The 24282-nt window shown below is 31.6% G+C and overlaps 2 protein-coding genes across 8 annotated transcripts; both read right to left on the bottom strand.

Moving 5' to 3' along the window:
* Positions 1–3410: 3410 nt before the first annotated feature.
* LOC105133032 (uncharacterized) lies at positions 3411–4615 on the bottom strand. Of its 2 annotated transcripts, none has more exons than XM_011036816.1 (2): positions 4419–4615; positions 3411–4311 (listed from the first exon to the last, which is right to left on the bottom strand). In XM_011036816.1, exons 1-2 carry the CDS (start codon positions 4459–4461, stop codon positions 4073–4075), a joined length of 282 nt encoding a protein of 93 aa, XP_011035118.1. In that variant the 5' UTR covers positions 4462–4615; the 3' UTR covers positions 3411–4072. The 2 variants fall into 2 exon arrangements, with proteins under 2 accessions (XP_011035118.1, XP_011035119.1); XM_011036817.1 differs by having other exon boundaries at positions 3411–4308; positions 4419–4601.
* Positions 4616–5400: 785 nt separating this feature from the next.
* LOC105133031 (lipid phosphate phosphatase 2-like) lies at positions 5401–11261 on the bottom strand. 6 transcript variants are annotated; one of them, XR_843699.1, is made up of 10 exons: positions 11076–11261; positions 8452–8544; positions 7581–7823; positions 7390–7477; positions 7175–7287; positions 6954–7044; positions 6540–6728; positions 6379–6438; positions 5932–6263; positions 5754–5842 (listed from the first exon to the last, which is right to left on the bottom strand). XR_843699.1 is itself a non-coding variant. In XM_011036810.1 (9 exons), the coding sequence occupies exons 1-9, from the start codon at positions 11142–11144 to the stop codon at positions 5643–5645; spliced, it is 1146 nt and encodes a 381-aa protein (XP_011035112.1). In that variant the 5' UTR covers positions 11145–11261; the 3' UTR covers positions 5401–5642. The 6 variants fall into 6 exon arrangements, 5 of the variants coding, with proteins under 5 accessions (XP_011035112.1, XP_011035113.1, XP_011035114.1 ...); XM_011036810.1 differs by lacking the exon at positions 5932–6263 and having other exon boundaries at positions 5401–5842; XM_011036811.1 differs by lacking the exon at positions 5932–6263 and having other exon boundaries at positions 5401–5842; positions 7175–7284.
* Between the last annotated feature and the right edge of the window lie 13021 nt (positions 11262–24282).

Here is a 24282-nt window from a genome sequence, read left to right as displayed (position 1 = left end):
TTAAAGATTCTTGTGTGTTTTATAATCGAATATTCTGAAATTAGAGACTATATATGACAAATCTAAATTTATAATCCAGCAATGTTAAAAACACACTATTTATATCCAAATTAATAACTTATTTCTATATATATATATTTTTAAAAAAAATAGAATATTCCACCACGTCAACCACAAAATTAATAAATTATTTCTATATATTTTTTTTTTTTAAAAATAGAATATTCCACCACGTCAACCAATTAAAAATGTTTTGGGCTAGTAAACTAAGTAAAAATTCTAAAATTTTACTCCCTTTAATCTAAGGGTTTTTCATCTAAAAACAGGGCACTCTCCCCATTTTTTTTATCTATTTATTTTGTATCTATCATTCTATTTCTATATTTACAAAAAATATATAGAGTGATGGCTTTTTACCGTAGCACTAGTTATAGATTAGTTTCTTTATTCAATCCTTTTCCTTTTTCTTGTTGCAGGATATCTCATTTGTATATATTTTTTCTTTATTTCTCATGCTTACAGTGAGTTATAGACCAGGTTTGAAAAAGTCAAATATTTAATGATTCTATCATACATTATTGGGGTGCGAAATCTTTTAGATAGGTATTCTATATCTCAACTAAATTCTTTTTAGTTAAAGAATTTATTTTTAGTTATTTTGAAACAATTAGAAGATTTGTCAGAAGAAATATAGGTTCTATTTCTAGTGATAACATATTATAGGGTGGTGATCCCGCTCATAAGGTCAAATCATAAATTGCTAAAAAAATTACCATTTTGATCTTTAGTAGAAAATATAAAAGCCTTCATGCTGGTGCAATTTGATATTTTCTAATAGCTTAGTAGTCATTAAAGAATTATTGAAGGACAAATACATCTTTTTAAATTTTTTAAATAATAAAATAACTTATTTATCTTCAAAATAAAAAAAATAAATAAAATTGTTTAGTAATGACTTAGAAAATAGATTAAAAAAAAAGACACATGTTTAAGGGTATTTTAATCCTTTTGTATAGTTTGTCTTTTTGTAAATTTCATATTAGTATTTTGATTTTTTAATTTTAAATAAATTATTTTACATTGGATAAGTAATTTTACTAGCATGTGATAGGTGTGCGTAATGTTTGAACAATGATTGCAACATTTCCTAATAGTTAAACCTACCCTTCTGCTATGGTATTGAAAGCGCCACCATGCCTCTACTGGTATGGTGCCTAACAGTAGTTAATGAGTGGTTCGTTGTCAATAGTAATTTTTTTTTCTTGAAAGATATATATTTGTTCTCTTTATTTTTTAGTATTTCAATTTCAATTTGTTTTCTTTTGATTTTTATTCTTGACCTTTAAGTTTTGTTTGATTTCAATGCAATCCTTTAATTATAATTTATCATTTTTTTTCTAATTCGGTTCTTATTTTTTTTATTTCTAATTTTTATTCTTAGTTTTTTTATTAAATTTTTATTAGTTTTTAATTTCATCCTTCAATCAAAACTTATAGTGTGTTATTTTTTGCAATTTGACTTTTATTTTTTTGATTTTTTTATTAAATTTATTTTTCTTTTCAATTTAACTCTCCAATTGAATTTTTTTTGTTACCCTCTAATTTTTTTATCTCAATTTTAACCTCATTCTTTTAATTATATATATATATATATATATATATATATTATATCCTTTTGTGTAGTTGATTTTTTTCTGTTTCATCCTACGACTTTTGATTTGCTGGGATTGGGCTTCTCAGTTTTTATTTATTTATAATACTTATGATCTAATAACTCGAGTCACAATTTTAAATAGTCAATGTGGTTCAACATATTTGTTTTGGCTCATTTTTTCTTCATTGTTCTACATTATTTTTTTTTAAAATAGTTTTTTAGTTATTTATATATTTTTTTCTATTAGTTTTTTAGTCTTGTAATCTAGGTTACAAATTTTACAAGTCTTTCTTGAATAATTTTTTTTTTAAATTGTTTTGTATGCATTTAAGTTTTGAAAATATTATTCTATTCATATATAATCTTTTATTTCATATAGAAGAACTTTATTTTTTAAAAAAAATATTTACTTTTAGATAATATTTCTAATATTTTAGGCCTTGCATAATTTTTTTCTTTTTTTATTCAATCAATAAATTTCTATTTCAATTATCTTTCATCAATTTTAATAATATAATTCAATAAATATAACTAGGTAAATATATCATTTTACGGGATCAAATATTTTAATCTAAATCTATCTTTTATTTTTTATAGTTTTACTTTTAGTTATTGTTAATAATTTTTTTTTATATAAATTGATATTGATGTACTTAATTAGATATCTGTTTTGAATTTTTAATTTAAATTTTGATTTTTTTATAAAAAAATATTGAAATAGTTGGCATATTTAATCTTTTTTGACAAAAAAAACAACCCACAGCAAAAGTCAAATAGTATAATATATGTGTACAAGCACTACCTCACAACCTAGTACAATAAGTGACAAAAATCTTATCCTTTTCTCACTTCATACAATGAAACCAAAGTCCAAAACCCACACGGACACTAAAAACTCCAACTCCCTTTGGAAATGGAACACAAATGGCAGAAAGAAGAGGAATGGAAATCAATTCTCAGTACCTGAATTCCTACAGGACAGCTACAAGAAATTAGAGGAAACAATTATGAGTCCTGGATGTGATGTTGGAATTGGAGCAGGCTTCGGCTCGGTAGGTGGAGTCGGGTATGGTGGCTGGCCATGGAACCATACGAAGCTAGTTTATGGGGTTGGTGCGGGTTGTGGTGTTGGGTTTCGGGTTTGGATATGGTAATGGTCTTGGACATGGTTTTCGTTTGGATTCTTTTGAGTCTTACTTCTCGGAGGTCGGATTCTAATCAGAAATGAGATGGTGATTTTTGGGGTTTGTGTTTATTTTTGTTGTTGTTTCGTTGTTGATTACCCGTTTACATTTTGTAGTATTATTTTGGTTTTGAACCCAAAAAAAAAAAAAACTCAATTTTTGTTTAGATCTGCATTCATTTTTCTTTCAAATTCATTGACTTGAGCTACAAATTGAAAATGATTTGCAACAAAAGAGTTACTAATTCAAAGGGCCTCTCATCATCCTCTGCAATTCGCTAGAATGACGATCTGACGTGATTGCATGATACCTCAACTATGTAAAATAGGAAATTGTCAAGAGAAGACAAGTAAACCTCTGAGGTCATGGAACTGAAGCAATTGACAAATGCTTTAGCGAACTCATGTAGCCTGTCTTTTTGATAATCCTGCAAGAACTTCTTTCAATCTGTGGGCAAAATAGCCTGGATCTTGAAAGCCATAGCCCGTTTCTTGCAAACTACACCTTTGAATAACATGCTTCAAGTTTGAGAATCGATTCTCAGGTGCAGAAACATTAGAGCATCAAGATTCGAGAACGAAAAGGGTTTCCAGATGTCTGCATTACTCGAAACTTTTACCGCTTTACAGAAGCAAGTGCAAAGCATGAAACTGCTCATAGTAAGCACAAGGTCCCCAAAATACATACCGGACATCTGATAATAAACACTAATATAATCACATAAGCAAACAGAGTGTCAATCCATAATAATGGCCAGCTTTGATTACTGGAAATTGTAAGGAATTATGATCACCTATGAGCAGAAAACAAAATGAAATGTTGCATGCTCACTTGAGAATACAATGGATTGGTTCCTGTGTCATGGGAACTGGTTATGCAGTAGACATGCAATATGCTCTCAAACACCAACCAAATTGTCATAGCAGTCTACAAGCCTTTTCCACTCCAGCATTAGAAGCTTCAAAGCAGGCTTTGAAGTTCTTAGCATCATATCTTACCATTTCCATGATCACAGTTTGAGGTTATCTTTAAATCCAAAACCAGGGTCAATGCAGCCACCAGCAGCTAAATAAAGCCAGCTAAAAAACAGCAAAAAGCCCAACTCAAGAAATCAAACAGAAACCAATATTTCTTCTTCAAAAGGTGAAGCTTGAACCAAGAAACAAATAAACAGAGACAACATAAAGTTTTTTCTTCCACATATTAAAAGTAAAAGCGCAAATCAAATTCCTCTCTAAGAAGATGATTGGTCACTCTTGTCCTTCTTAGAATGGATTGCCCCAACAAGGGCCTCGATCTCTTCCTTGATTCGTCCAAACACACCTGGTCCTTTAACTTCATCAATCGGAGTATCCTCATCAATATCATCACTTCTTCCGTGCGTCTCTCGATGATGGTGTGGAGATTTTCCACTATGAGTCATTGCTTCTAACTCTTCCATCACATTTGGTTCTGCTTTTACATCCTTTTCTGCTGCATCAAAACCACCAAAAAATGAAAATTTTTACATCAAAATTCTGTTTCAAGCAAAGCCCATCAAGAAAATCTACAAAATTAATCTTTATTGTGAAATAAAATACCTGATGATGAAGGATTTTTTGGGGCTGCTTTTGGTTCTGCCATTGATATTTCTCTGGATAAAAATTTGTGCCTCGGTATCGAAGTCTAATCTGGATTTTGGTTACTGGAGAATTTCATCAGTGCCTTTCATGGCTCATTATGAAGACGTGGACGGTTCAGATGCTACCCTTCACAATCGGCTTGTGCAAGTCACGTGATCGTAATTAGCAGAACCTGAGGACTCTACAAAATTATTTTTCCTTTTCTTTTTGAATTTCTTAGCCCACTCTCACTTGTTAGACATTCAGGAACTGACCGGTGTCAGTTGTTGTTGATGTGTTTGTTTTTGCTATGAAAGTTGAGTTTTGTGTATGAAATTCATAAAAAAAAATAAAAGTTAGAAATTTTTTTTTCTGTAATTGAGATTTGTATATGATTAAATTGTATATAATCTCATCTACACCACAATTACAACTATATCCATAACAACAATTATAAATATAAATATATTTTTATAATTCATTTGGGATGCAATTAAAATCATTTTCTTAAATTTTAATTTTTTATTAAAAATTATTTTTTTATAATTTTAGATCGTTTTGATATATTAATTTTAAAAATAATTTTTTAAAAATAAAAAAAATATTATTTTTATATATTTTTAAGTAAAAAATATTTTGAATTGTAATTATTACCATAATCTCAAATAATCCTATAAATCATTTGTTGGCTTTGAGTTTCCAATGATCTAGATTATAGTTGTTTTTAATTTATTTAGTAACTTTATTTATCAAACTTGATAGACCAATCGCCATCCATTTGAAACTATATCATTTCAATTTTGTATTAATTTTTTTTACTCTAAAACAACTTAGTTTTTTTGTTTTTTTTAACATGAAAGTAAGTCTTGTTGTGATAGAACTGGGTTGATTCATCTGATAAATTTGCAACTCGTATCTTGCATGAGTCATGTCTCATACCAGGTGTGATAACAATGGATGCTACAGAAGCAAAGATGAAAAGGTATATATTACTCGTAATTTTGACCAATTTACATTTAGCATGTGCTATGCTTTTGTTTAATTTAAGGAACGGATGAGTTCGTTAATGAAAGACAAAGCAGGAGGGCAGTCCTGCTACAACTGCAAGCCCCAGAAAGCAAACAACAGAACACTACAGGAAACGAGAAATATGAACACATTGTTTTCAGCAACTTTGGCTGGTAATTATGTATCTATCAATAATTACCTCCTCCCTGATTCCACATCTTCAACAGTCGTAGTCAAGTCACGTGCAAGATTTAGCCCTAAGAATCCATTTTTATCCTCTCCCTGGTTCTCAACATGCGAATCCATTGGCCATGCATTGAGTGGATTTACAGTAGCATCTGCTTGTGTACTGGCACGTGACTCAAGTTCCTGAAAGTAAGCATAAGGTCCCCAACCTGCATGCAGAAGATTGGATGAGCATGACACCGCAGAGAAGAAAACAGAATGCCAATTCATTAAGTCAGCCAGCTTTGATGACCGACACTTGTAAAGAATTAAGATCATCACTGATCAGGATGCAACTAGAAATGTTGCGTGCTCACTTAGAATACGCAAAGTTCCATGTCGATAACAATATAACTTGGGAATTAGCTATGCGGTGGATATGACAGCATGCTTTCGAACAGCAACCAGATTGGCGTAGCTGGTATATGGTTTTTTGGATCCAGCATTAGATGCTTCGCAGAGCGTTCTTGCTATCATAAATGCAGGCTGTACAGCAGCTGCTATTTTCTGGTTTTAGATCCATATACTCAAATAGGTACATCAAATGAATTTCTTTAGTTGTAACCTAGGTGCCTAATCAAAATCATATTCCTGAACAAGGAGAATATACTTCAAAGAAAGGATTCTTTAGCGAAGTACATCAACAATGCTCCAAGCAACATCCTTCCTGGACTCTAATCCTTATAAAATTTGCCAACAAATATACCTTGAGGATGATATGGTGGGGGGAAGAATTGCAAATAGCAAAATGTAGCGTCCACAAGTCCTGCAAAAGGCGCCTCTGCAATAGTTAGCCAAGGTAATCATCCAATAGACAACGAGGAAGTTTCATCTAAATGAGTAAATCAACAATGAAAAGGCACACACCTAAGAGACCTCCTGCAAAGACATCCTGCCAATGATGCCAGTAGTCATCCACTCGGGAAATGGCAACAAGACATGCAGCTAGTATTGGTAAGAAGACAATGCATAATTTTGCAACATGGCCCTTACAGTCAAATGCTTTTAGTTTTCCAGATAAGTAGAGTGATAGGAAACCCAGACCAGCGAAGGACCCTGGAAATGCAAATCATTATTCCTCTAAGCTAAAACGACTACCAAAAGTATCAAGCCAACTTAGCTTTGGTATTAAGTGTTCAATTTCTGCAGCTTATCTTAGCAAAATGCCCATGTTTCAATGCAGAAATTAAAATATTTCTTCATGAATAAGTGTAAAGTAACTTTGTGTTTACTGATTTCTTAATTGTTTTGTGAAGCAATTATCTGTAATGGTTAACTTACAGGAAGTGTGCCCGCTGGGAAAACTCTTATGCCCTTCCTTTATGATACTTTTCTCACCATGACATATCACATTTCCCAAGTGATCATAAACCTGTAGATCAATAAGGTTTCAGGAATTAAATTCTGTAACCATGAACGTGATGAAATGTGGAAAGGAGGTGAACCTAAATCAACCCTCACAGTAGAAAGTATCAAATAACTGCAGGTCCATAGAAGCATACATCCTTTCCATCAGGAAAACAACGCCAAAAGAAATCAGGTCGAGGCCGACCAACTGCATTTTTTATTGAATCTGTAACGACAGCTGTCACTAGAATGGAGAATAAGAGACCTGCTATGGTGAACACACATAATGCATTATGAGACCTCTTCCAGCAGATTGGATAAAAGAAATCTTTAACAAATAAACAGTAAGGAGAGGACAGGGTATGATCACCAAGTATGGCGTGATGAAGATCATAGACGTCTCTCCTATGATAGTAGATGACAAGGAATATCACCACAGGAAAAAGAACAGCATACATCTAATCATCAGAAAAGAGAAAGGGTCCCATCAATGTTGTTGTTACTCACTTGGTTCACTTGCAGTGTATGTTTTTATTTAGCAAAAGATGCCAGGATACTTACGGGGACAGCCCAAGCAGGCACTGTATTATCTAACAAAGGATATCTAAGATCTGTCATCATATCCTTCCCAACATATCGGTAAAATGGAGGCGTAAGATAGAGGATGACCTCTATCATGACAAGAAGCACAAGCATAAGCCAATCATGCATGTGTGTCTTTGCAACTGTAGCTCCATGGGATCTCACAGTATGTGTACCAGAACCAAGTCGGACCTCCCTCATCTGGACCTCCTTCATCTTGCACTGCTTGAAACCATTTAGCGTTATCTAATATCAGACTCTGAGCTCCAAATAAAAGGACATTAGGAAAGTAACATAAGGTTTGTTCGGTGAAATATGACCACAGGTATTAGAGTAAAAATTATCAGGAAGTTATTAATATTATGCCTTTATTTTACTGTTTATGAATTTCATGAAAGGTATAAGCACCTTTCTCAATGCATCTGCAACTCAAGCTACATAAATCACCATCCATACGAACAGTAAAGACTAAAGCAAGAAACCCAAGTTATGCATGCAGCAAGATTACTTGTCAAAGATTCACATCATAAATACACTTGCAGCAGAATTATCTGTTCTAGATCATGAATTTTGAGAGGACTCTCTTCATCACTAAACAAAAAATAGCACTACATAGGCATGCTATAATGATGCTTAAATATGCACAGCAAAATTGAATTGATATAATGGTTCTCTATAAGCATGAAAGTTCTAATGATTATAAAAAAGAGAAACTCAAGTCCAACAGCTTTTTCAAAACTAAAAAGAATCAGAAAAATAAAACCACTAGCATTCCCAACACAAACTCAAAACTTCACATTATTAGAGAGACCTTCATACCTAAATGAAGATCTAGAAGTAACAACTATACCTCTTCACTCGTGTTCTCTAATAGTGGGTGGTCAATTGGTGAAAATGACTGACTAGTATTTGCATTAATCTCCAGCCTGTTGACTGTCGCATCCTAGATAATCCCAACAAACCAATAATCAGGGTAAAAAAATGAAGATCCCAGTGATCATACAATTCAATAAGTTTAATAAATTGGCCTGATCTGGATTCACTTATGAGCAGATTGTGAGTTTATACCAAGTGTTTGGAAGCAAGCAAAGCATTCTACCCTAACTGCATACTCTACCCAGCTTTATACCAGGATAAAACATCATATATAATAATTATTGAACTTTTAATCAGAACCCAAAACTGTAGACACAGTACACAATAATAATAATAATAATAATAATAATAATAATAAACTATTAATCACAGCATCAAACCAAGAAATGTCAAGGCTGATATCCATCCAATACTTGGATGATCAGCATTCCATTAACTCACCAACCTTAGTTCCCTAAGAAGTGGCACTTTCTTACTTGTTTCCAGAAAATGCTACTCAGAAATGCCATCACGATAATGTTATTCATTAAAGCATTGTCCAAAACACTAGTAGATAAAAATATAGTGGATTAACTTATTGACAGTAAACAATGAACTTTAAGATCTTTTTATTAACAACTTGGAGGACAACCAACGGGGCTTTTCATGAAGGATTCCATCATCTCAAACTGCACCATAGGAGTAAGATTTGCAACACGAGTTCAGAATCTCAAGATAAGTTTTAGGACCTTCTTTATCAGTAGTCCTCTATGTTCAGATGCCATACAACTTGGGAGTCTAGTAATAGAATGCATCACCAGCTAGGTCATGGAATACAAGTAACTGGAAGTTCATGGGAAAAACCATATCATACTTTGTCATTGTTAGAATTAAATTAACTATTAAAGTAGTACCATCAACTAATATATGCATAGTCCTGCGCAGATAGCTTATTGGTATCTTGGTATAGATAATCAAACTTCCCATAAATTACAAGCAGTTGCTAACACAACCGTGCTTCCCGTTTCCCAAAACTAAATATAGCTCACAATGTACTGGATACGGTAAAACCTTTAGCTGGCATGTAGCTTATCTGCTCTTTTTAATGGCCATTATATGTGGCAGCTCGATTTCCTTCATTAACAACTTCTGTGCACCGGGTATACTCTCTTTTGTCAAGAAGTATAACAGCTGCACCCAGATTTTTCATTCTAGACTTTACACCTATCATCCCTTATCTGAAATGCACGCTGTTTTATCACCATAAGAGGTGGCTCATGGTATGCACACAACCGCTACACTTATCCTTCCTTATCCTCTCATTGAGCTATTAACTTAACACAATTATCTGTCACCGGCATCTTAAAACCAGATTTAGGACTGCCACCTCTCAAAACTGAAGTGATTAACCAAAGACATGGTTATTCATTCAGAAGCATCTCTGAGAAACTAGAGATTGGATCTAAACTGCAATGCACAAAATCCCCATGATACAGAAAATTCATTGAACTGTTTCCTAAGGGCTTCCAACTTACTTCTATGCAGATGTCCACTATTGCAAAATAAAGATATAGGGTACGAGTTCTGAAAACCTCTAGCAAAATCTAATATTTCAACGAAGATGTGGAAGCATCTCTGAGTAATTGGAGATAGCAGATTAACCCAATGCACCAATTTAAAGAGCTACTTCTCATATCAATGGGCTCCAGCTCCTCATTTGTCACTTTGACTACTCTACTAAAGCCTAGACAGTAAATCTACAGTATAACCATATGTGGTAAAATTAACTGAATGCTATATGTACATCACACAACCCTTTATCCTTTTCATTTTACTTCACCAAACAAGGCAAGGGTCAAAACGAAGATTCAACTTATGATGTATTAAACCTAATTGAGACTTACAAAGCATTGTAATCAAGAGAGCATGTTACAAGTTCATGATCTAGTATTCCTCAAAGAATGGCTGTTTCTAATCAAACAAAATAAAGACCAAGACCCACACGGCATAAAATAAATGCCCAAGTATGAAGCTGTAAAGGACCATCGGCAACTCATCAGAAAATACATAATATTTTGAGGAAGGATTCAACTAAGGCCTTCCCTTAGTCCCTATTCAGACAATTAACAGCAAGCATACTGAAACCTCTTCAATTAATAGCAGTGAATAGCAAGTAGCTTGAGTTTTTCAATGTTTTCATCATTTCAGTGGTTTTATTACATTAAATTTTAATTTGCTTTTGCTTGCAGATTTCAAGTTTCAACTCAGATAGAGCAAACATAAGTAGAGACTTCCTCATTCCCCTCAAAACTCCAAAACCCTCAAACTCAAATTGCTGCATCAACAATGATGTGATCTCTCACCACACAAGTCCAAATTAACCCACTCCTAGTTTCACAGAACTGCAATATAAATGTCTCTTACATATATTTTTCTGTTAGTAGAGAAACCCAAAAGAAGTCAAATTTATTGACCCATCAGTCACATTCTGCTACACCAAGTACAAAGCCAGCAACATCAAAAACAACAAAGCAAACCCACATAAGATAATCCAATTTAACAGCTAAAGACTAAGAACAAAACAGAAAGAAACAACCTTTTTAGAAAAGAAACACTAACCTGAAAGATGCTTTTAAAATTCTTAAAGCAAGAAAGAGATCCATAATCCCACAAAGGCATTGTACTCATCCACCGAACAAAACAACACAATACTGCAAAGACAAACTAAAATATAATGTTCCAGAAAGTGTCAGCATGGTATAGGAAGCTTCAATGAGTCAACAAGGTTCATATGCAACACACAAACAATGTCTTATCCACTTTAAAAGATAATAAAGATGAAGCTTCTTTTTTATTGGTTTAATACAAAAAAGTGTGAGTCCCAAAATCTACTGCAGCTTCATGGCTGAATCAAACTGGTTTTTAAAGGCACTTCAGTTATAATTCCTTTTAATTTTTACATGGTTATATTTTAATCTTAGCTGTACATTTTTTTTTGAAGGATATTGTTAAAATTAAAGTTTTTAAACCTGACATCTCATTGACTTGATCTTAAACCCGAGTCATATATTTTATTCGGGTCACATAGGTCAATCATAATTTCTTTTATAAATCAAAACATTGTTGTTTTGGTTTTAAAAAATAGCTAATGAGTTATATTCATGTTTTATTGAGTCAATTAAATTAATTTATCGAATTATTTAGGTTTGTTATTTTTTTTATTTTTTAAAAATCTAATCCAGTTTTAGTTTTGATTCAACCAAATCCTAGATTTACCTGTAAAACAAAGTTAAATTTTAAAATTATGGTAGAAACTTACAAAGCTAAATCTTTAATAAAAAAAAAACCCTAAATTACAACCCGACAAACACGATGAGAAAAAACCACTTATTTCCAATATAATTATCAACAACAATATAAATAAAAAAATAAACAAAAAAATATATTCAAACTAGCAAAAAGATTTAGATGGAGAGCAAAAAACTCTATAAGGATAGTTAGAAAAATAGTTAAGTTGAGAAGGCTTTGCATTATTTTTACATAGATTACTTATTATAGGTGGATTCATTTTGAAGATTTAAAACAGAGATGATCATTTTGCGGTTGAATTTGGTGTTTTACTTATTATAAACTATCAAATTAAAAAAAAAATCAAAACCAATCTAAACCGACCAGTTCGGTTCGGTTTTTTATGTCCAAAACTGAAAAAATTATGTTCTTTTTTTAGCTTTTTTTGGCTTTGTAATGGGCTTTATGATGGGTTTTTAATGGATTTCTGATATTGTTTAATTTTCTTTTATGATTTCAAAGTATATTTAATTTTTTTTCCACTGAATATTTATTTGTATTAAATTGTTATTGTCAATTTTGTGTTTAATAAGTTTTTTGGCCACTAAATATTTATTTATATTAAATTATTTGTGTCAATCTTGTGCTCAATATATTTTTTACCTTCTTAATATTTTTCTTTTGTTATGTTTGAGTGAGTAGAACTCATATCTCCTGCTTCAGAAAAATTTAAATAGCACACACTAATAAGTTAAAATCCAAATTACAAAGTATTGCCTTCAAAGATCTTAAAGAAAAAACAACAAATAACATTATTATAAAATACTTCAAGCCAAAAAAAATAATCTTCATTTGCATATAATCTCAATAAAAAAACACATTAAGAACATTGCACTTTGATTCCTGAAATTCGAAATTTATAATTATAACATGATAAATTAAATTAAAATATATAAAAATAAAAAAATAGTATTTTTACCATATGTTTTCAATAAATGCATTAATTTGTGAACTAATTATCATCCGTTGCTAGATGTAACTTTTCATCAAATTCTACAAAATAAAAAAGTAAGCATGTTAGAATAAAAATGCATTAATTAATAAATTATAAAATAAAAGGTATAAGTTTATAAGAAAAATTATCTGATTCAAGGTTTTCATAGGTTTCAAAATCATTCATCAAGGTTTTATTATTAGTTGGAATTGGTTCATGATGCAACCAATTTTAACAACAAATAAGTGCTTGAATTGTTACTAGAGATAAAGAACTTTGAAATTGATCGAGTATATGACTGTCTGTGCTAAAGGCTGATTCGAAAGCTACTGTGGATATAGGAATAGCTAGAACATGTTGTGCAACTTTTGAAATTATCTTATATTTTGAAGTATTAATCTTCCACCAACCCAAAATATCTAATTTATCATCATTAGAATCCTCACAACCATCAACCAAATACCACTCAACCTCAATTTTATTTTCCATACTATCTTCCTTATGTAAGTGCCTTTTGAATCAAGATAAAGTGTTATCATCCACCACTTCATCGACTTTCAAATAAAACTCATAGAAGCTTACCAAATTATCTTTTACCTTCTTTGTTAGCAATTGTGCTTTGTCATAATCATACAACTCACCAAAATAAAATTTCATATATTTCAACTTGAGACGTGGATCTAAAACATTAGCCATATACAATAAAAGAATTTTATTTGCTTCACAACCCCAATACTTCTCAAACTTGAATATTATGTTCATCATCATTTCGCTTAAAATATTATCTCTACTTTTACATAATTGCAACAAGTTTGTATACATGTATATCAATTCATTAAAGAAAGAATTTGATGTGATATGCAATGAACCAGAAAATCTCAATGTAATCATGTAAAAGATTTTTAAAAACTTTAGCATAGTTCTATCTTTTTCTCAATCCTCTAAACTTGGTGGCCCTATGTTTTTTTATTCCCCTTTAAATTAACCTCTAAAAAGTAACTCATATACGTAGGTTCACTTTCAACTAACCTCACAAACATATTTTCAAACTTTTTAGCAGCTTCTAACATAAGATAAGTTGAATTCCATCGAGTTGCAACATCTAAACACAATGATTTCTTACACTTTATATGTAACTTTTCTGCACACTTCTTAAATGCAAGTTGCCTAAAAGGTGAAAGTCTCACAAACCTAATTGCATTTTGAATCTTAACAACCAAAACATTAATCTCTTTCAAGTCATCACAAACAATGAGGTTTACAATGTGTACACAACATCTAACATACAAATGCTCATTTGACAATATATTAGGTGGTCAATCTTTCATCACATTCTTTAAATATGAAATAGTAACACTATTAGAGCTTGCATTGCCTATTATCACAATTAAAAGTTTATCAATCCCCCATTCTAATAAATAATTCTCAATAACTTGACCAATTATCTCAACCATATGATTGAAAACTTGATAAAAATTAAAAAAAAAATTACGCAAATTCCACTCATTATCAATCCAATGAGTCGTTAAGGACATATAGTTAATATTTTGAATTGATGTTCATGTATATGTTGTTAAGTATAATTGTTGACCCTTAAGAGCTCTCTTTAATCTTTTCTTCTCTTCAACATAAAGTTTCAAATAATCTCTCATAACAATGAAACGAGAAGGAATGTCAAATCTAGGTTGCACGATCTTAGAAAATAATATAAATCCCTTACCCTCCACAAAATTAAAAGGCAACTCATCAATTACAACTATTTTTACTAGTGTTTGTCTATATTCATTATAATAATAACCTATTGCCTTACGAGTTCCCACACTTTGATCTCCTAATGCACCTTTTGCTTTATTAGGTTCTAATACCAAATTTTTTAGCTTCTTATCAACCACAAAAAGAAATTTTTTTGCATACCTTTAAATTACTCCATATATTACTTGTCCCATTAATAATAGTATGATATGTATAATCCTTTCCATAGTAATTACATTCAGCTCTAGAGGTTGTAAGATAACCATTAAGTTTTGTAAAATAATCTCAAATTTATGACTTTTTTTTATCATCAACTCACCATTAAGTTTTGTAAAATAATCTTAAATTTATGACTTTTTTTTATCATCAACATTTATTTTCCTTGATGTAAGGACTTGAAGTTGTTAACTTTTATTATCCATGGCGGATCCTGTAGTAGTTGATGTTGGGTTAGTGTTTGAAGTCGGGGCATTGATTGATGTTGAGGTAATGCCAGTGGATGAACCATTTTGATTTTAAAGGTTTTTCATCTGTAATTACCAAATGAAAACATGTTAATATTTATGCATGTTGAAATATATAGTATTTAGCTTTTAAGAAAGGTCTATAGGCTAGATAAAGCGACGAAAAACACAACATTTACCAAATGAAGAACTCAAAAAATAATTAATTGTAATGTTATGATATAACAGCCTACAACTATGGGTAAAAGAACCCAAAAAATAGCAAAACATCAATAACAAACATTCAAGAAAGAAAATAACAAACTCAAAAACCAAATTGAAAAGTTTGAATTTAAGACTGCACAAACCAGAAAAAGTAATAGACAGTCAACTGGACTTAAAGGTTAAAGCACATAAATAACAATGAATCTCGATAACCTCACTTGGAAAAATAGGATAACAAGAAAATAATGAAGAAGCAATAGAAAATTGTAAAAGAAATAGGATAACAAGAAATAATGCCCTACAAATAAAGATAAGATGACATCATTAACAAGAAGCAAAGAGAATAAGATTTACAGTCAAGGTTGTATTTATTATATGAAGAAATTAATCCTATAACAAGCATGTTTTACCCTGATACAGAAATGACTAGCTTTTAGCCCCATGTTAGCCTACAATACCGATCACTATTTTTAACCATTTATTGTTAAACTTTGTTAAATGATTTTCATAACAAGCCAAACTAGACTATATTTATGCCTTAAAAATAACAAAAAGCATAACGAAACAGACTTAACCAGAGCATGAAAGAAAAGATTTAAACAACAACCCAATGTATGAAATAAAGGCAGGTTTGATTGTAGAAAAAGAACATGAATATTAAGTAATGAGGATTGTTAATGTTAATCTATCATTGAATAGAAGGATTGCATGTTCAAAGGAATATGGAAAAATTTGACTCTTGTCAATGTTAAGTAATCAACTATTTATTAAAGATTAGGAGAACGAACAGTCATTAAAGTAACAAATAATAATCTGCCTCAATGTATGAAAGAAACAGGGAAAAGTGAAAGAAGGGGATATGGTATTTAAAACTGTATTTTAATCAGTCAACAATTGTGGCAAAACAATAGGGTAAAAGTTGATCCTCTGATCCATAGTGGCAACTGTTTCAACAAATAAATAAGGCTGAAATATAGATCCAAATCAATAACTTCTCAACAAGATATATAAGCCATATAGTTATATGAAATTCAAGGTAACATCCAATAAGTTGGTAGGTGTTAGGATGCAAAAAAAGCTATGAACCACAACATATCTAGTAAAGTAGATTTGTAACCCAACTTTTACTTTTGGAAAATTTTCCACTTTTAAACTCACTTGCTAAATATCTCAATGTTGTTCTTCATATGCCCACATGCAATTAATATAAAACAATTTAATTACATATTATCATGTTACTTGTACACAAAACAAGGCAGTAGTTAATTGTTCCCTTGACAATTAGTTATAGAAGTTATTTAGTAGATGACCTCTGTTATAAACCATTTTTGGGTTATTCTCCGATTCATATTTTTTCTCTTTTCAAAAAAATAAAATACAAAAAAATAAAAAAAAAATATTATAAAAAAAAGTATGATAGTGAAAAAAGGATGTCAAAGTGCCTAGAAAATGACTAAAAATTGATTGAGAAAGTTCAAAAATATAAAAATTGAAGTTTGACAGTACATTATTGACTGATGAGAGCCTTGTTGATAAAGAAAATTCAATTTAAGGAAGAAAAGTCTAAAATCAGACATTTATGGATTCAAATAAATTTTAATAAAAGAAAAGTGTAAAATCAGATATTTATGGATTCAAATAAATTTTAATAAAGTTTAATTGAATTTATGGAAGGTTTAATTGCAAGAAAAATTGATTTTGCAAGTTAATTTGGTCACATCGGGGGCTTAATTATATAAATATTGAAGTTTGATGACCAATTAGGGACTTAATTAAAGAAATTTGAAACCAAGAACCAAAATAGAAAATGCGTGTATATAGAGTGGTTGCAATTGGACCAAACTGAAAAAGGTGCGTAACTAAAGGGGCTGCAATTGCACCAAATCAGGGGCCAAATTGAAGAAATTAGAAATTTATTGCTCAATTAAGAGTCAAATTGCATAAATTCAAGACCAAGGACCAAAGTAAAAAAGGCGGACAACTTCAGGGCCGTTGTTGGATTTTTGGTAGGGATGTAATTGCATTGTTTTTTAATCAAAATTGAAATTGAGGACTTGATTGAACATATTGTAAATTGAGAACCAATGTGAACTTTAACACATTTTTCCGTCTTTTTCTTTTAAATTAAACGACGTGTTTTGACTAAAACAACATCGTTTCATGCACTATTTACATAAAAAATGCACTGTTTACATAAAAGAAAAAAGAGGGCCTGAAAGGTGCCGTTTTGAAGACATTATATTTCTTTTTCTTCCCTTAGAAGCGTGAAGTAGGGGAAGAAGAAGATTTTTTTTTCCTCTGTCACCATCATCAATCCTTCCAAAAAGACACCAACTCCTTCCAAAAAGATGCCGACCACTTTTCATGTGTTGGAGGGGTAGTTGAGGAGCGGCAACACAATGGTCGCCTCGTCCATATGTCTCTCCTGTTTTTGCCTATATAAAAAAAGGAGCACAAAAGAAGAGAAGAAGAACAAAAAAAGATGGAAGGGTGAGAATAGAAAACAAAAGAAAGGGAGAAGACAGAAGAATAAAGAAGAAGAGAAGAAGAGAAAGAAAACAGGGGAGACGAGGAAGAAGAAGACGCCACCCCCTGCCACCCTTAGTTCCCCAGCAGCATCGTCGGCCATCGCAAATCACTAGTAGCACCACCGCTCTAGGTAACTATGCCTCCTTCTTCCTTGTTGGGCTGGATCCGGCCTAGTCCAAAAAGGGTAGGCCACGTTCGACCTAGTTCAGTTTTTTTTAAATCAAAAACATTTGTTTTAGAATTTTATAATTTTCCACGTAGTTTTTATGCCATTTTGAGTAATATTAGGCAATATTTTTATATCGTAAAAATACAAATCTAGTATTAAAATACTTGGTTTTCGTCAAAAACTTTCAAAAAATACAAAATAATTTGAAAAAAAAAAATTGTGCATATAACCAAGTGTCTCAAAGCTAAAAACTTATATTGTGTTTTTCATACAAAAAAAATAATATTTTAGCATGCATTTTGGCTTGAATAATCAATTTATTAAAGTCAAGAAAACATTGGCTAAAAATGAAAAAATAACAAAAAAAATATTTTTTTTTGTTTCAGTATCAGGGATTATGAATTTAGATGAAAAACATATTTCCAATATTAAAAAGGTATTTTTTTTTGTTGCTGACATCGAACAATTAGGGTTTTTTTACCCGATAAGAAATATGAAGAGTGTGTTTACCATAACATCCATTTACAAGAAGAACTGGAGTTTCTAAAGACAAGTGTGACTCACCTCTAGCTTACTTGAGCAAATACTGGGAAATAACTCTAGTGAAGTTTCTTCCAATCGACCTATCATCATTGTTTAAACTCTAATAACGACTCATCTTGAAGGAATTAGAGGCAAACATGGTCAAAAGCCTTAAACACAATCTAGCATTTCTGTATAGCTTTAATGGGAAGGCTGACCAAAGGGGAATTCCACCATAGTTATATAGTGGAGCCTGTTCTTGTATTGTAAAAAAAAAAAACACTATCTCTGGTTGATCATGCCTTCAAAGCTTCTTGAATTTTATTTTAACCTGTTTTAGTCTTGTCAACAATTTAGCTCATAATGTCACAAGACTTTCTCTGTCAGATAAGCTTATAAGATCATGTGCTTTCATGTGTTCATATCACACTTCTTTTTGTTGTTATTATATGTAAATAACATTGTGAGCATTAGTTTTGCTCACAAAGCTACAACACGAAGAATCCTTTGATGTTTTTCTTTCTTCTAAAACCATACATAACCTTATATGTTTTTAAGGGTTTTTTTGGGACCTACAAAGTGAGTACAAAAACAAACATCATGTTGATATTTGTCCAAAACAAATACATTCTGGAAATTTAAATAGTTTCTTAAACAGGTAAACACATACCTAGAAAACTTGAAAGCAAAAAGACAAAACAAAAAAAATTAAAAAAACCTTATGAGGTAACTCAAAAGCTGAGTTTTATTTGAATGAATAAATCACTTTGCATACACGCATGAAAACAAGACTTACTGATTCTCAATGCATTAAATTGGAGATGAGGAAATACCATCTTTGATAATCCTTTCACAAGACTGAAATCTATCCTTTTACAGTCCCCTATTGAGCCTAATACACTTTTTTTGAAAATAACCTTGACTAGGATCACATCCTACACTAGAGGGTAAATAAAAGAGGTTTTAAAGATATTGATAAAAAAGGAATTGAGGAAAGACCATCAATAGGAAATTTTAGTCTTTCAATATCATCCAATCAAAGTTGTGAAGATGGATGTTGGAATTGATCATGTACTTTGATTGAAAAATCCAAAGGTTTCAAAAGATTTGAGCTTCATATAAAAACAACTAAAATGATTATGCTCAAACAAAAACAAAGAAAACAAAGAGAAAAAGCCTAAACTCGATACTAGGGGGCATGACAAACCATTTTAGAACTCAAAAGAAAAAGGTTAGGAAATAAGAACAAGTGATCCTTAGTTTTAAATTCTCTTAAACACCTTTTGAGCCTATAAAATAGCCTTTTTTTCATAACCAATAGCCAAAGTCTACATTACATACCTGATCAAGCCCTTTCTAATCAAAGGCAAACAATCTGGATCAGTAAGTAGTACTTTCTCGTGCAGGTCTAATCATTATTCATGCAAATAACATAAATGCTTTTGAACCTATTTGGTTCTTAATAACCCTTAAATTAAAATTTCAACTTTTTCGTGACCAACTAGATGTCACTTCATCTTTAACCCAAAAGCTTCAAAATGCTTTCATCACTTTAAGAACCTGTCAATAGGAATTGCTTGAATTTTTTAGAACAAGTTTTTTTTAACCAATGTTAACATGATTTTTGCGGTTAGAATAACTTGAAAGTTCCAAAAACTTTTGTATGGAAACATTTTCTTGTACAAAAAATCCAAATTGACTTTCACATAGCCTCATCCCCAAAGAAAACCGAAGTGAACACTTGGGGGGCATGATCAAGTTAGGGGGCAAACACTTGGCAGGGAATATGATGGCATCAAACCCTTCCTAGAGGTCAAGATCATAAAATGTGACTCGAGTAAGCAAGAGTAAAAAGGCCTTCGAAGTTTACTATTAACATTTTACTTTTAAGAAAATAAAGACACCGTGAAGAAATGGAGACCTATATTTCTTAGGTAAGTATACATGCATATCACTCATAATGCATTTGCTTTTAACATTAACATATTAGTGTTTCACCTCATCTTTTAGGTAGTGTGTTTTCTAACCCTAACTTCTTTTTTTAGTGCGCCTTTGAGCCCTCACTTCCTTTCAAGTGCGCATTTGAGCCCTTATCCCTTTTAAAATTCATTTTCCACTTAGGTAGCTCACCCATTATAACAAGACCACTTTGAGTATGTTTGGGTAGGTTACCTATGAAAATAGACTAGGGTAAGCGTGAGTGTGTGGGTTGGTCGCCCCTGAAAATAAATCATTTTGCATATGTATAGGCAAGTTGCCTATAAAAATAGACCAGGGTACGTGTGAGTGCATGGGCAGGTCGCTTGTGAAAACATACCGTCTTTCTTTAAAAAACAAAGGGTTTGGACATATATACCGAATATTGGTTCTAGTTAGAGGGGATTGGCGAAATGAATCTCAGTCTATCTTAACCACACATAGGATTTTGGTTCTGGTTGGAGGGGATTGGGGAAAGGAATCTCAGTCTATCCTAACCACACACCGAATGTTGGTTTTGGTTAGAGGGGATTGCCGAAAGGAATCTCAATCTATCCTAACCATATGCAGGATTTTGGTTTTAATTAGAGGGAATTGACGAAATGAATCTCAGTCTATCCTAACCACACATAGTGTTTTAGTTCTGGTTAAAGGGGATTGGTGAAAGGAATCTTAGTTTAGCCCAACCACAAACAGGATTTTAGTTTTGGTTAGAGGGGATTGGCGAAAGGAATCTCAGTCTATCCTAATCACACACATTATTTTGGTTCTGGTTAAAGGGGATTGGAGAAAAGAATCTCAATCTATCCTAACCATACACAAGACTTTGGGTCAGATTGAAGTTTCAAGTCAACTAAATTTTGAGAAGACTAGTTTGGTTTCTCTTTACAATACTTACTACGCAAAATCTATGCTTTGTAAGCATTGTAAATATAGGGGCAACTGTCATAACCCATTTTTGGGTTATTCCCTAATTCATATTTTTTCTCTTTTCAAAAAAATAAAATATAAAAAAATCAAAACAATATTATCAAAAAAACATGACAGTGAAAAAAGGATGCCAAAGCGCCTAGAAAATAATTAAAAATTGGTTGAGAAAGTTAAAAAATTAAAAATTAAAATTTAATAGTATATTATTGACCAATGAGAGCCCTATTGATAAAGAAAATTCAATTTGAGGAAGAAAAGTCTAAAATCAAACATTTATGGACTCAAATAAATTTTTTGGAAAGTTTAATTGAATTTAAAGGTTTGATTGCAAAAACAAAATTGATTTTCGAGTTAATTTAAGTTTTAATTGGAAGAAATTAAAGTTATGGGGTCAAATTATAATTTTTGCAAGTTAATTTGGTCATATCAAGGGCTTAATTGTATAAATATTGAAGTTTGATGGCTAATTAGGGACTTAATTGAAGAAAACCAAAACCAAGGATCAAAATGGAAAAGACACGTAAATAGAGGGGCTGCAATTAAACCAAATCAAGGGCCAAATTGAAAAATATTAGAAGTTTATTACTCAATTAATGGTCAAATTGCATAAATTCAAGATCAAGGACTAAAGTGAAAAAGGCGGCCAACTTCAGGGACGCTGTTGGATTTTTTGTAGAGATGCAATTACATTGTTTTTTAATCAAAATTGCAATTAAGGGCTCGATTAAACAAATTACAAATTGTGGACCAATGTGAACTTTGACACATTTTGCCACCGTTTTCTTTTAAATGAAACGATGTATTTTGACCAAAACGATATCATTTCATGCACTGTTTACATAAAAAAGGCCTGAAATGGTGTCGTTTTGAAGGCTCCTTTTAAATGAAACGATGTATTTTGAAGGCCTGAAATGGTGTCGTTTTGAAGGCACTGTACGTCTTCTTCTTCCTCTAGAAGCGCGAAGCAGGGGAAGAAGAAGATTTTTTTTTCTTCCTCTGTCACCACCATCAATCTTTCCAAAAAGACGTCGACTCCTTCCAAAAAGATATCAACCACTTTTCACGTGTTAGAGGGGCAATAGCATAATTTGGTAACTACGCCTTCCTCTTCCCTATTTATTCCCTCATCTATATTTGCATGTAGAACGTGAAATCATGTTCTGCAGCAAATGCAGTAAAGGTTGGTTACTGTGCCCATTTGGGTCTGGGTTGGGACATCAGCCCAGCCTATAGTAGATGTGCCGAATTCGGCCTAGTCCAGAAAGGATGGGTCAGGTTCGGCCCAATTCATTTTAGGAAAAAAATCCAAAAATATTTGTTTCAAAATTTTACAATTTTCACATAGTTTTTATGTTATTTTGAGTAATATCGGACAATATTTTTATATTGTAAAAATATAAATTTAGTATTAAAATATCCGATTTTCATCAAAAACTTCTAAAAAATAAAAAATAAATTGAAAAAATAAAAAAATATTTTATGCATACGGCTAAGTGTTTCAAAGCTAAAAAATCATATTGTGTTTTTTGTATAACAAAAACATTTTTTTAGCATACACTTTGGCTTTAATAATCAATTTATTAAAGTCAAGAGAACATTGGCTAAAATTGCAAAAAAAAATAATAATTTTGTTTTAGTATCAGGGATTATGAATTTATATGTAAAACGTTTTTTCGATATTAAAAAGGTATTTTTTCATTGCCGACATGGAACAATTAGATTTTTTTTACCCGATAAGATAAAGATCTCCTTACAAAGGAGGACTTTTTTATAGATAAATTGATAAATTTTAGACACCATAACCAGACCTTAGATTTTATCAGACAATACAATACAGCTTACCTTAAGGAGGGCGTAGTTGGGGTGCTAATACCTTTTCTTTACGCAACCAGTCTCCGTACCCCATCTTTGAGACCAGTTAGGGTTCTTGGTATCCAGAACACTAGGTGACGACTTTCATTCCATATTTTATTGATTAAAGACAAGAATTCCTTATTTCTCCATATTTTGCCAGAATAAACTATACATCTGTCTATTACATACAATTTTCAAGGGTGGACGATCACCGCGATGCCTCATACATGTGACAGTCTTAGTAGTAAACAAGGTAGAAAATCAGCCATCATATATGAATTTAAAAGCCAATTGAGGCAAGGTTAGGCAAGAAAGAAACTTAGCAGCAACTTAGCAACAACTTAGCAAAATCAATTCAATTCTATAGTACTTGATGATTTAACAAAATTTAAAATCTCTACTGTTAAAATCAAAGAAAATTAGGTGTTGGCTTTTGAAGAAAAATCACATCGAACTGAAGAAGAAATCATGTTGTCAAAGAAGAAATCACTCTCTACTGCTAGAGCACATGATGATTTAACAAAATTTAGAAACATTGAGAAATCAAAAACATATATCAAAGAAAAAAAATAACAAAGAAAAATCTTATTGTAAAGAACTGAAGAAGGGTGTTTAGATGGATTACTACTAAGGCTTGGCCATTTGGGGGTGTTGTTAGGATGCTAAATCTGAAGATATCTAGCACTAGAAGGTTTCCCTGCTAGATCTGGTTCACATCTTCATTCACTACCATAGAAGGTTTTTCTAAATATGGGTGATGAGTCTGTCTGATGAAGATCTTATAATTAGGTGTGGAGTGAGGAGTGTGAATTGAGGACTGAGGAAAAGGAGAAAGACATTGTTTGTGTCTCTAAACTTTTAGAGGGAAGGGGCGACTGTGCTAAATTAGTCTACTAAGGTTAATGGGTTACTAGTTATTGTCAACTGTGCTAAATTAGTCTACTAAGTGATTAGTACTTAAAAGTGCATTTTATTAGAAGGTTTTTTTTAATTTCTATACTGAACCGGTTTGGTTCGGGTTACTTGGTTTAAGCATTAAAAAAGCAGGAATTGAACCAGATATTTTTCTAAATATTATAATCCATTTTTTTTCATGGTTTGGTTTTTATGGTTATGTTTTTTTGTTTTCTCAATTAAATTGAT

The sequence above is a fragment of the Populus euphratica genome, unplaced genomic scaffold, assembly GCF_000495115.2.
Source record: "Populus euphratica unplaced genomic scaffold, PopEup_1.0 scaffold99.1, whole genome shotgun sequence".
Classification (NCBI taxonomy): domain Eukaryota; kingdom Viridiplantae; phylum Streptophyta; class Magnoliopsida; order Malpighiales; family Salicaceae; genus Populus; species Populus euphratica.
This window is presented reverse-complemented; position numbering and strand designations above follow the sequence as displayed.